Raw genomic sequence first — 13,210 nt, 5'->3', positions numbered from 1 at the left:
TGTAGCCCGTGCAAGCCATCAGACCAGCAGCAATGTCCCAGCTAAGCACTCTAAATTTGCAATTATAGGGAGAAGACATTTTAACAAGTCTTTGCCATCAGGAATGCCAAGGACACTGACAAGAAAAATAGTCTCCAAGCACACTACAGACAGCAGAGTAAGGGGAAGGAACTCAACAGCCACTCTGACTGGAATTGAAAAGAAATGTATGTGTTTTGCTCTGAGTCTCTATCAACACGCTAAATGTAAAGTTATTCAGGAAAGCAGTTGCATGGAGTCACTGGAGGATGAGAAACTTATATGAGAGACTCAACAGCATCTCATTACAGCAAGTGTGATAGAGGAATCACTTCTACGTAAAAATATGGATTTCAAAGCATCACACTTAAGATCTTAAAAGAAAAATAAGAATTAGTTAACAAACTTTAAAACCTTAAGCTTTTTTTATTCAGCAGAAAATGTAAGTCAGTTCCTATATTAAGGATGAATTATCAGAAAAAATTAAAAGCACTACACTTAGTAGTAACGTACCATTCAGTTCAGAAACCTGGACGAAGTGCTTCTGTTGCGACATATGCTGCCAACACTCATCTCTTTTGGTGAAAAGGAGGAAGCACTTTGGGCATGCAAAACACTGAATATGCTGTGGAGGAATACCTTTTTTATGCCCATCATTTTCATTTAGCTGGAAGAGAAAATTATCTATTTAGGAAAAAAATTAAGTCAAGAAACCAGGCCCAGTTCTCACGTCCTCCCATTCCTCTCTCATTTCTGTGGTAATATTTTCACTTTTACATTTTCAGCTACCACATCTGTATTTACCTACAGCCTACCCCTCTGCATTTCAGCTCACAAGACACAAGGAAGTGGCCAAAGTACCACTGTCAAACTAAGCTACTCATCCACCCTTACTGCACTGGCCATTTCTCCATCCCCTTCCTGCACTATTGGGAGCAAGTACCTTCCCAGCGACTATGGGCTCCAGCAATTCTTAGCTATTCCCTTTACAAAGGCTCTCAAAAAAAGCTCCCTCTGTCAATAAAGCAGCTGTTTTACCTCATGTCAGTTCTCCTCTAATCTTGCTAACCTCTAACTCCCCAAAGTGCTACTCCTCAGAGTAGCCCAAAAGGTCTGTGTCTTCTGTAGAAGTCAACTTCTTCCACCAACTTTGCCTTCTACATCAACTTCAGAGCTCTGCCTTCAGGGCAAAAATCCTTTAGTTCTGCTTCTGATATTTTTGCTTGCTTCTTTCTACATCACTTCAAGAATCTTCACTATATGCTTAGAGCTCTGATTAGGATTATCTCCCCATTCCTTACACATCAAAGTAATCCCATCTTCTCGCTGTCTGCAAGAGACACTCACTGCCCTTCCCCCACCTTGGCTGCTACTCCTGCTAATGTCCCTGAACACATGAGAGGCACACAACTTTGAAGCAATGGAAAAAGAGCAGGGAAAGACTACAACGCAGTCTTTCAGCTTCTCAGTTATGACTAATTATCAAGTTATTACTACAAGCAAAATTTAGTGTGATTTTCAGAAAGCCTAACACTTCCCCAAATTTAATGCAGTTTCTGGAGACTTGGTGAGAATATTTGTTATCGAAACACCCAATTTTGAAAATGTTATCCACTATCCATTTCAACACCAGACTGCTTAAATAAAATCCTTATCTCCTTTTTGCTCCTTTGCTTTGCTGTCAAGTTATTTTACCCTAACTTCCTGCCTTTACCTTTCATAGTTTTGGAAATGCAAAAAAAAGGGAATATCTATCAACAACACCAATAGATGGACAAGAGGTTCAATACAGAACTATGGTCCTCTTGAAAGCACACCAAAAATATAACCTAATGGTCACATCTATAGAGAATACTGTCAAGCTACACCAGCTGTTTGAAACACAGCAGAGTCAGAGAAAACAATCTTGAAGAGTAAAAGAGAGAAGAGAGAAAGAGGGTTAAAGAAAAAACAAAACAAAAAACCCCACCAAGAATCAATGCATCATTTTAAGTCTTAAACCCTCTACTACATTCAGTCAGGTGAGTTATTTATCTTTATGCTCTTGCCTTAGATAAAAGATGATCACTGTACTGCTGAGAGGTTGAAAATCTTTCACAGCATATCACACAGGCAAAAGCATTATGTGGGGGTCCGTGTAATGTGACTGTTGGGTCACAAGGAGAATGATCAAACCTGGAGAAGAAGAAATAATTATCAAACTAGTCCCCTCTAAATAGTCAAATAGCTTTTTTTTTAATGGGAAAAATTAAGGGAACTAACAAAACCTTAATTTCCTACATAGACATTTTAACAATTTATTTATTTTTATCTCCCTGTATTATTTCTGGTTGGGATGGAGTTCATTTTTTGCAGCAGCCTGCATGGTTGTTGTGTTTTGGGTTTATGAACAGTGTTGATAGCACAGAGAAGTTCTAGTTATTGCTGAGCAGTGCTTGCAGAATGTCAAGGTCTTCTCTGTTTTTCACACTGTCCCACCAGCAAGATGTTGGGAGACACAGCTGGGACAGCTGATCTCAAATGGCCAAATGAACATCCTGCAGCATATGACATCATGCTCAGCAATAAAAGTTGGGTGGAGGAGGAAGAAGATAGTTGGGAAGACAAATGCCATCACTCCAAGTAACTATCACATGTGATAGAGCTCTGCCTGTTAATTCCTTATTTTGCTTTGCATTTGCATGCAGCTTTTGCTTTACTCATTAAACTGTTTTTACATCAGCCCAGTGTTCTCACCTTTACCCTACATCCCACTAGTGTGAGTGAGTGAGCAGCTGTGTGGGGCTGAGCTGCCTGTAGGGGTTAACCCATGACACTGTCCTCAGCTTCTCACCCTCCTGCCTATGGACACATTCAGTAGTTAAAAGGCAGCATCTGCTGGAATTGAACACAGACACACTGCAAACTGACTAGCAATATCAGCTATGAACACACAGCCTACAGCTTTTGTTCCTCTTTCCCTGCATTAGGGGCTTTTCTTTTTACCTTACCATCAACTTGTGTAAGTTAGCCTTTTGGGTTTATTTCAAGTTTGGATGAAGATATAATAAACTGGAGTACAGAAATCTGACTTCTCAAAAAAACTCAGATATTAAAAAATGCTCAACAAGAGGAAGACATCAATTCTGAATGAAAAAACCAAACCACACACATCAAGTAAAAAAACTAAACCAAAAGAAAAGAAAAACTCCATGAAGCTCATCTTTATAAACTATTACATTTAATTGGCTCTCAAAATGGAGATTTGTCAGTACAGGCAGTTTAAAGCAGACTTGATGCACATTATTTCATTATTATTCCTTGCACTGAATTCTTGCAGTGTATCTCCTTACCTTTGAAGGTGACCTAGAAGAAGATGTACATTATCAAACTGCCTGTTGCAATGCATCACAGGACAACATTTGGGACTGCTGTTGACTCGAGTCTGACCCATCCTCTTAAAAATATCCCTTCTTCCACCATTAACAGAGCCAGGTTTCAGACCTGTGTTCCAAAACAAAGTACTTAACCAGAAGCTGAATTACAGAGACTTAAGAAAACAAACAACACACAAGCCCTAAAGCGTTCCAGAATCAAATGGTGGTAATTCTTAAAAGCAAACTAACAATCTGTCCTTCAATCCTACTCCAATAAATCTGCTCTTTCACTGTCTCTTCAGTTCCAAGTAGTACAACTTTTCAAACAGGTCCTTCAGGCAGTATTTTAAAATTCATTAAACATTGTGAAGTTACACTTAACTACACTTTCCTAAGCAGCAGCTCAACAGTAATATTTTTTCTTCCTGGTAACTTGGTTTATAAAAAATAAATAACATTGCCTTACTGGCTTTTAGAAAATTTAAGATACAAAGCCTAAGTAGCAAAGCATTACAAGAATAGCTTTCATAGAAAGAAACGTTCAGAAACTTTAAAATTATACACTCTAGCAAAATTAATATTCTAGGAATTTGGTTATGCACAAGGCACCTGCAAGCTCAACCCAATTTTCACATGTTCTACTCTGTAATGCAGGACTTAGACACTATCACTCAAATTTGGTTTTCTAGTCTTACCTGGCATTTTTAACCACTGGTTTACACATAACCTTGCAGCTTCTGTATCACTGTGTTCCCGAATAAATTCTAGTTCTTGCAATCCATGAGCATATTGGGAATCAACTTTCTCCTAAGGGAAAAAAACATATCAGACAATGTTGTGATCAAATTGAAAGAATAAAAGAAAAAGAAAAAAAGATTAAGCATGCATCTCAAAAGTTACATATGGGTTCCTAAAAACACACCCACAAAAACCTAAGTGAAGGGAAAAAAAAATCTTAAAACTAGACTGACTTCTACTTAATACAATAAAAATGGAATAGAAAAAAAAGAAAAAGCTGTTTTCACTTTGAAGACTAAATTTAATTCTGCAGCTTGCACTACCTGATAAGAGTGAAGAGCCAAGCAGGAGGAAAATATTTGTATTTAACAAAAGGATCTTTTAGCCTTCATTCTCAAGCTGCTTTAAAAGCTACACAGTTACCTCTGACTCCACTTTACAGCTGAAGAACTGTATGTGGAGACACAAACAGATTGCTAAATCAAAGTGGAAGAGACATAAGGGGGATGTAGGCCTGCAGACTTCAAGGCTACCTTGGACTATATCTAATCTAGCCTTTTACTGCATTGTACTACAGTTGCATAGTTTACCATAAACTGCAACAAGCTGCAACTATAGTAGAATTATGTGATTTTAAAAGCCTTTAACAGTGTTGAGAAAATGAGGCTGGGAAGTCAGCACATTTTTCCAACTCTGGATTTACATTCATCCCTGTTCAATTCCATCAAATCGTTGCAACCACATTCCTTCAAGATGTCCAGCTCCCACTGAGAGCACTCCTACCATTAAGCCCACTGACTGGATCTCCCAGTTTGTAATAAAAGTAAAAAGTACATTCTTTTCAAACGGCTGCAAAGTGCAACTAACAGGACTCAACTTTAAAATTATGCCTTACACATTGAAATTTTTTTCCGATGATGAAATACTACCTGGTACATATTTAATGCAGCAAACAGCTTCCCAAAAATCTCAAACAAAAGCAGATAAATAGCAAGGCTTGCTACACTGTGGTTTGTGATAACTATTATTTTTCAGTTAACTGAAATATTAGAATATCAGAATAATTGATACTAAGGTTCCACTGCTATATCTACAAACAAGAGCAGAAGTTTTTGCCAGCGGTTTTCTTTCATTTAATTTTCCCCCCTTAGGAAGTGCAACAAGACTAGAAAACTGATCAGTTGAAAGCCACTGAAAAGACAAAGTCCATGCAGTGCTTCACATGATGCCCCAGAAGCAGAAGTTTAGTTGCTAATTCCAAGTATGCCTCACCAATTTTTTTATTTACTTAGTAGTAAAAACAAAGACACTTGTGACTACAAGGCCTTTATTGTGCAATTCTTCCAAAGTAAAACACATCCAATACCTTAAAGGCTTTGTTTTTCTCTTCTTTTTGCTGTTTCTCTACTTCAACATGGCGTGCCAGACGATCCAGGGTTGATGCAACTCGTTCCTTCTGGTAGTCAATGTGATCCTTACGCTTGGTATTTCTCTGCAATTGGAAGGTTCAACCCTTCTTTGGTGATTGTTACGTAACAGACACTAATATGGTGAAAAGGGACGCTCAAGCATCACGACATAATACAGCAAAGATACTCTTAGCCTAAGTTCCATGAGCTACTTTGTAGCTACCTCTTCCTTTTTACCAGCACCTGTAGCTTCTGTTAAAAAACAAATAAAACCAACCCTCCCCCTCCACATATTGAAGGCAATTCAACATGAACATTAGCTTCATCATGCAGTAGAGGAACATGCATGATTGTGCTGAGTGTCCTAGAAGTCTCCAATAAATGAAAAGTTAAGTAAGTTCTTCTAAGTAAACAAAATCCTTCCTGACTTCAAAGCCAACATGCAGCCCCATCTAAAAAACCTGAAAACTGCTATTGTTCTTTCCCTAACACTGCCCACTATCTTCAAAAAGACAGATCATAAGCTTTTCCTTGATAGGCCATATACTGTAGTTTCCTCTTCTTACAGTCAGCTCTAGTAATGATCCCTGTAATGACAGCCCCTGCATGTACAAAAGGTCACCTCTCCTTAAGAATCAGGTTTATTACAAACACCCTCTGCTGCAATAGATGAAAACAAAAGTCAAAAGACAGCCACTGCTGCCAAAACCAGCTCTGGTAGGGTCTATCAGTGTCCCTTTCAAAGGCCTTGCAGAGCAGGCAGAATCAATTTGGGGGATAGATAAACTGATGAGCCTGCTTCTGACTCGTACATTCTTAGAATGGATTATGAAGGATTAGGCTGAGCTAAAACCAAACAGTCACTGGAATAAGGCTGTTCAACCCATATATTGTTCCTAGAGTTATTTTAGAAAGAAAAGGCCTTGTACTAGGCCAGGTCAGGATAGAAACTGGACACCCCAACTTCCGAGGCTGCATGTAAAGTGACATTTTATTTCCAAACATTTTTTCAGATGACTGAAAGACAAATAAAAGTACCAAGTCACTTCAAGGCGGAAAAATCAAAATATTTCAATACTCGCTATTTAGCACTTGTTAAAAATACATCTAACAAGGCTTTTGTGAAGAGTAACTGATGGGAAAAAATACAGCAGATCAACTATTTTATTCAACCAAGATGTCTAAAATACATTACAACATACTCACATGAAAGTAAGAACTGCTGTTAGGTTCTTCATCCTCACTGCTGACAAGATCAATGCATTCAAGGACAGGCCTTAAAGGTCCTTCCTGGAAAAAAAGTGTTAAAAACACTCACACAAAAGCATTAAGTTGCCTTCCTCAGAGATAAAAGGTACCACCTCTGCCATATATTGCCAGTTTCTTCAAGATATTGACAATCAATTAAGTGGGGCAGGCTAGGAAGACCTACGGCCTCATGATGAGTAGCAGAGAAAAAAGCAGCATGGAATCCTCTCAGCTGCTCTTAATGCAGCTCATTCTTTACATTCTTCCACCTTTCAAGGCAGTAAAGCTGTTCAGCTGGCCAGGCATGAACAGTCCTCTGTCTCACTGGGGAGAGGAGGGATGAAATCTTGCACAGATGACAAAAGCTTCTATGAATCAAGCTGCCAGCCTCCAATTACCCACAAAGAGTAACTCTTTCTGATTAAACAAAGATAACATGGTTTTCTAAATGAAATATTAAAAAAAAATCCACTGCAGATTTGCTTCTGTAGAAACTGACAGGCTCTGCAATGCTTTAAAAAAATTAAACCTTTATTAAACAGGTGTTAGCAAGTAAGAGTTCAAAGACACACTCTGACCATCTGACTGTTCAATCAGCTCAATAATGTGTTTTGAAATGTTCAGCTGTGATCCTAACAGCTTCTTTAAGGACAGAGATTTTTTTTAAATTTGTGTTTACTTACTCAGGGCTCAACAACTAATAAAAGCTTACAAGAGTGACAGCTGCAATGCAGAAATGAAATGCAGAGTTGCTTTCAACCCCAGAAGTTCAAGTGATCAAAACAATAAATTTAACACAAGTAATATTACACTTGTTTAAATGTTTTCTGCGCACATAAAATGTTCTTTTTCCTTTCAAAACCTGAGCCTTTTTCTATGCAATTTTTGTGTACTGTTTACCTCCACACAAGACAAGCCCCAAACTGAAAGTTATGAGAGTTTTAATTACTTTATTTTCCAGATGGTTCAACTAAATAGTAATGCAAAGATGGTGCCAACCCTAGAGAATTCCATCATTAAAGGAGAGTTAAGAAGCTGAGAATTGGAGAGCTTCATTCTACCTGTTGTAAACTCCCCACTGGATGAGTGGGGGAGTAAATCTTGACAACAAAGAGCCTGTGATGTCAAAAAACCAATATGGACAAGCTCTCCATGAACAGCTGAAACCTGGGGCCTCTCTAGCTGACTATACTGACATACTTGGTACCGAGAAAGACATCAAAGTGCTCAGATGTACCAGCACTAAGATATGCTTACTCTTCACATCTTATCAGCAGATCCTTCACCTTTAAATAAAAAAAACCAAAAAAACCCCAAAACAAAACAAAAAAAAACCCCAAAAAAACCAAACCCCCAAAAAAACTCCCAAAAAACAACCAACCAACACCAAAACACCCAACCTAAAAAAATCCCCCAAACCCCCAACATGATCCACTTTTAAATCTCTTAACAATATTCAAAAGCCATTCTTCTCACAAACCAACAGTCATGCCACTGAGCAACAAACCAAAATCACAGCTACTTCTGTGAGTAGAAGAATTTCTAGGTTTTTAGTTCTCCAGGCAGCTGTGGCATCTCAGCTGTTATTCACAGCTTTGCCTGCAAGCATCAAGAGAACTGTAATTTCACTATGCTATGCAAAATGCCCAGTTTAACTGTTAATACAATCACATTGTTTAACTGGTGACTGGTAAAGATGAAGGCTCATATTCATCTCCAAGGAGAGCTTCTTCTCAAGGCGTTCTGTGAAGCTCATTTTTATCCCAAAGCTTTTTCTGAAAGCCCTAAACTGATTTCTTTCCTGCCCTTCCTCATTTCACTCCATCTGTGGGTGATCTGGCTTAGCTAACAGACACCTTGTGCACTGCCACAGCGTGCAAGGTGTCTTGTTTGTTATTTTAGCTTTATGTGCATTCAGACCAAATGCCCAGTTTACTTAAACAGCACAATTAAACTTCAGCTTAATTATACACAAAACTGCATACAGAAAACATGAATCTAGCTTTCATGTATGGGACCACAAACTTATTTTTGAGAAATAATTGTGTGAGCACAATTGTGTATACACATGCAAAAAATACTTATTATCACAGAACAAGTTTACATTAAAGTAAATTTAAAACAATTACAAAAAGTTGTACTATGTGTAATCTAAATCTGTGTCCCAGCAGACTTCCAACTTTTAAGACTGCTAAAAACTGCCCAAACCTGTGAACCAACACGCAGGTAATAAATTTTGACTTTATAACCTAGGAAATACAAAAATTCAAGTCCCTGGCTGACTTGGGATGGGTGCAGAAATAAGAGTTGCTTCCTAACACCACTACCATTTTATTCAGCTCCTGCTGTGATGTAACTAAAAGCCAGAGAGACAAATCTTTCATTCTGAATATTTAATATTTAACACCACAGAGGTAAAGGAAGCAAAATCTTTAATTGGTAACTACCATGTTTCAGTGCATTACTTGATCTGGTATGTTAACTAACTCTCCTCTAAGTCCTGTGCTTTTGGTGCCAATGTGGCAACTTGAATTATCCATCTATTTGCTCACAGGGCATTACAATTGTGAATTTCTTCACTCTTGCCTTATCCTTCCTAAGTAAGCAAATGGGGGCAAGACCATCCTATGTAAAGGACACGAGAGCAACAGCTTGCACTGTAGATTAAATAATATTTCTCTGGTGGTATGCAAAGCTTAAAATGTAACGTTAAAAGTTTCTTGAATGAGGGTGAATTGGACTACAAAAGCTGAAAATCTCTGGCAGCAGCAGATTGACAAAAAGTCCTTATTTGATGGAGCAAAGGCAGAGTCCTACAGTATGAATCCAAGCACCCTAGGACAAGTGAATGAAGTAGGAAAAAACCACCCCAAAACCACAAAGAAAAACTGAATAAAGAAACAAAAAACCCACACCAAAGCCACATCAGACTGTCAAGAAGGAAAAGAAAAAGAGAAAAAGGAAGAAAAACACAGAACACATGGCCTACAGATACTTGTTATCTATTAAAAGCACAGGTTGAGATACCCCAGTAGCTTCTCTAATTCAATGTATACAGTACCATTGTCTGTATACATTGAATTAGAGAAGCTAATTAAGACACAGTTGTGCACTGTGTCTTAAAGACATGCAGATAATCAGGAGGCATCCATCCATAACATTTATGAAGGGCCTAAGTTTCCAATCATACACATTATTATATGGAAATGATTATCTAAAGCTTGCCAAGCAGTCTAGAAATCCTTTTGCAAAGTCCAAAGTCACTTTCCTTCAGAGGAGCAAATAAGATCTGAAGACATACTGTTGATATTAGGTGATGGCCAGGGTCACACACCTTTCCCCTCATATTCATCAATTACAGTAAGCTACTCACCCCAGGATATAAATACTGCAAAAAATTTGAGCAAAGTCATGTTCCTATATAGAGCAGCCTCTCTTGGAAGCAATAGTCCCTGGGACCACAAAGGATCCTTATTATCCACAGGCAAAGCCAAAGAAGAAAAAAAGGTAGCAAAAGTGTTGATTTTAGTTCCTTTGTTTCAGTTCTCTTTCAGTTACTGTTCTTGGTGCTCCAGCAGCCCTTCAATCCTTTACACTTTGAAAGCTATACAAGCTATCCTTGTTCACTGCCCAGCTTGAGGAAAATGAAGCCTATTCAGCCACCATCACAGAATCATAGAATGGTTTGGGTTGGAAAAAATTATGGTGTCCCAGTCCCCCTATCATGGGGAGGGGCATCTTCCACTAGACCAGGCTGCTCAAAGCTCCCTCCAGCCTGGCCTTGACACTCCCAGGAATGGGGGGCATCCACAACTTACCCGGGCAACCTGTTCCAGTGCCTCACCATCCTTACAGAAACTAATTTCTCCTTAATATCTAATCTAAACATACTCTTAGTCTGAAGCCATTCCTCCTTCTCCTCTCACTATATGCTCTTGTTGAAAGCCCCTCTCCATCTTTTCTGTAGACTCCCTCCAGGTGCTGGAACACTGCAATTAGGTCACCTTGAAGCCTTCTCTTTTCCAGACTGTACAATCCCAATTCTCTTATTCCTTCTTCACAGGAGAGGTGCTCCATGCCCCATCATCCTGGTGTCCTTCTGGACTCACTCCAACAGGTCCATGGCTTTCCTGTGCTGAGGACCCCAGAGCTGGGTGCAGCAGTGCAGTGGTGTCTCACCAGAGCAGAGCAGTGCAGCAGGATCCCCTCCCTCACCCTGCTGGCCAAGCTGCTGTTGGTGCAGCCCAGGACACGCTGCAACTTCTGGGCTGCAAGCACACATTGCCAGCTCATCCACCAACAACCCCAAGTCCTTCTCTGCAGATGCATTATATACTTGTGTGTATATAATGAACTTTGAACTCAATCAATTTTGCCCAAATCAACCAAAATATAAAGATGATTCAGAGATAACCAACTACTTATAATTTTTGCAAAAAACCACCTAGCCTCCATACTAGAGCATCTAAATACCCCTGCAGAAAAAGTCTGTTGAACTTCAGCTTTAATCAAACACCATACAAAATGGGAAAGGGATCTAGTAATTATTCAGCATATTGTTCAAAAATGAGACAAATCTACAAAAACACAGCCATTAAAAATACTAGCATTACTGAATCACTTGACCTTAGCAACATGACTTGTTCCTTCAAGAAAAACATCTTCAGATGGGTAGACGTGGCCCTAAGGACATGGTTTAGTGCTGGGTTAATGGCTGGACTCAATGATCTTAATGGTCTTTTCCAACATAAACAATTCTATGATTCTATGCTGCCATCCAGCACCACTTCACTGATGACAGAATGAGGCCAGAACACAGGCAGCATGAAAAACATTCTGCTTCTTTTGGATATCCAACAGATACAAGTGTCTTAAAGTTTACATGCACATAAAGCATGTCAGCATTAGACTAGGTGTTGTACAATAAAGAGTGCCTCACAATTTGAGACGATTGTTTAAGGCCTCTAAGCCGTTATTTCCTTCCTCTTCTAAACTGAGTATAGTGATTTCAAAGAATGAGCAGTGATTTATTCCATTAACTTTAGAGGGACTATCCATAAAGCAAAATGCTATGCAATATGATTACCAGGAAAGTTATCTACAGTCCCTTCTCACACACCTCACTGATCACTGTAATACCCCCCTCACCTGCTCAGATACTCAAGACCGCATTTTCTCCACAGGACCAACTGACATCATCACATACCCTTCCAAGAAAGTGCACACAAACCTTTTAAGATCGAGCTGTTATCTGCCACAAACATTTCACAAATGAAATTACCTTTATGTTCAAGAGTAATGCTTTACATTGAAATATAATCATCATCAGTCAATGAAGATCCCTCTCCTGTTTACTGGGCTACAGAAAGTGCATTTTTTACAACATGCAGTGTATTTCCAGTACAAGCTCTACTTACTCCAATGAACTCAATCTCATCTTCACTTCCAGAAGCTGGGGATTTACTCTTGCGAAGGCTGTCAGGGTTATGAGACTCCATTATCTAAACATAAACAAATCATACTATATAATTTCACTTTTTAACTTTTGTTTAACTACACAGCATTTTCCATTTTACGTCTTCTTTGGCTTTGCAATCTATCTGTTTTCAACAAGTCTCTATCATTCACCCCTAATTACCAGTGACACCACAAGAGCTGATAAACGACTCTGACTCGAATCACGCTACTGTATTTTTCCGAATATGTAAACCGTGGTATTATCTACAAACCGTGCCAACACCTACAGTCCTCCAGCAGCCGTAGGTGCAGTGTAGCAGCCCAAGGACATGCCTGAGCCTGAAAGCCCAGCAAGAGCCGAGACCCGAGCTCCAGCCTAGCGGCGCTCAGCCACCGACGAGCCGAGGCCGGCCCGTAACAGCTGCGGGCGAGCTCGGGCGGTTTTAGCAGCTGCGGCTGCTTTGGGCCGCTCTAGGACCGCGGCAGAGGGCTGAGCTCCCTGCTCCAAAACAACGCCGGGGGCTGCGGTGCTGACTCACGTTCCCGTACCGCACGGCCCCGCCGCACACGGCTCTGCGGGCTCCGCACACCGCGCTGCCCGTGCTGCGGCTCGCCGGGCCCCGCCCGCGCCCGCTGCGCTGCAACCGCCGGCCCCGCGGCCCGCGCCGCGCCCCGGCCCCGCTCACCCGCCGCCGGGCCCCGCGGGCAGCAACGCCCCGGCCCGCCGTGTCCCCGCTTCCTCTGCGGCCCGGGGGCGGGGCGAGGGCGCGGCAGGGCTCGCCGGGATCGGGAGGTGCCGCCGCCGCGCCCCGCGTTCCCCATGGCAGGTGCCGGCGCTACCGCGGCAGCACCATGGCGCAGCCCCCACGGCGGCGCTCCGAACTCTTTCCTTCTTTTGCGCTCTCTCCTTCTTCCGGCCTCCCCTCGTCCGCCTTCAGACGGGCAGCAGCCAGTTCCGGCTCGGAGGGGGAAAACCCGCACTCC

General features: G+C 40.8%; 1 protein-coding gene across 3 annotated transcripts in view; it reads right to left on the bottom strand.

Annotated features, from left to right (window-relative positions):
• The window catches only part of ZNF451 (zinc finger protein 451), a 35,486-nt gene extending 22,342 nt beyond the window's left edge, over positions 1-13,144 (bottom strand). For all 3 annotated transcript variants that reach the window (XM_084202822.1, XM_084202823.1, XM_084202824.1), the window contains exons 1-8: positions 12,913-13,144; positions 12,187-12,270; positions 6,728-6,811; positions 5,479-5,604; positions 4,070-4,181; positions 3,351-3,501; positions 2,067-2,193; positions 532-685 (exon numbers count right to left, since the gene is read on the bottom strand). In XM_084202822.1, coding sequence (XP_084058948.1) covers positions 532-685; positions 2,067-2,193; positions 3,351-3,501; positions 4,070-4,181; positions 5,479-5,604; positions 6,728-6,811; positions 12,187-12,267 — 835 coding nt within the window. In that variant the 5' untranslated portion in view covers positions 12,268-12,270; positions 12,913-13,144. The remainder of the gene's footprint in view (positions 1-531; positions 686-2,066; positions 2,194-3,350; positions 3,502-4,069; positions 4,182-5,478; positions 5,605-6,727; positions 6,812-12,186; positions 12,271-12,912) is intronic.
• Between the last annotated feature and the right edge of the window lie 66 nt (positions 13,145-13,210).

The sequence above is a fragment of the Fringilla coelebs genome (assembly GCF_963513975.1).
Source record: "Fringilla coelebs genome assembly, chromosome: 3".
In the NCBI taxonomy this organism is placed as follows: Eukaryota; Metazoa; Chordata; class Aves; order Passeriformes; family Fringillidae; genus Fringilla; species Fringilla coelebs.
The sequence above is the reverse complement of the archived record's forward strand: the minus strand, read 5'-3'. Positions and strand labels throughout refer to the sequence as shown.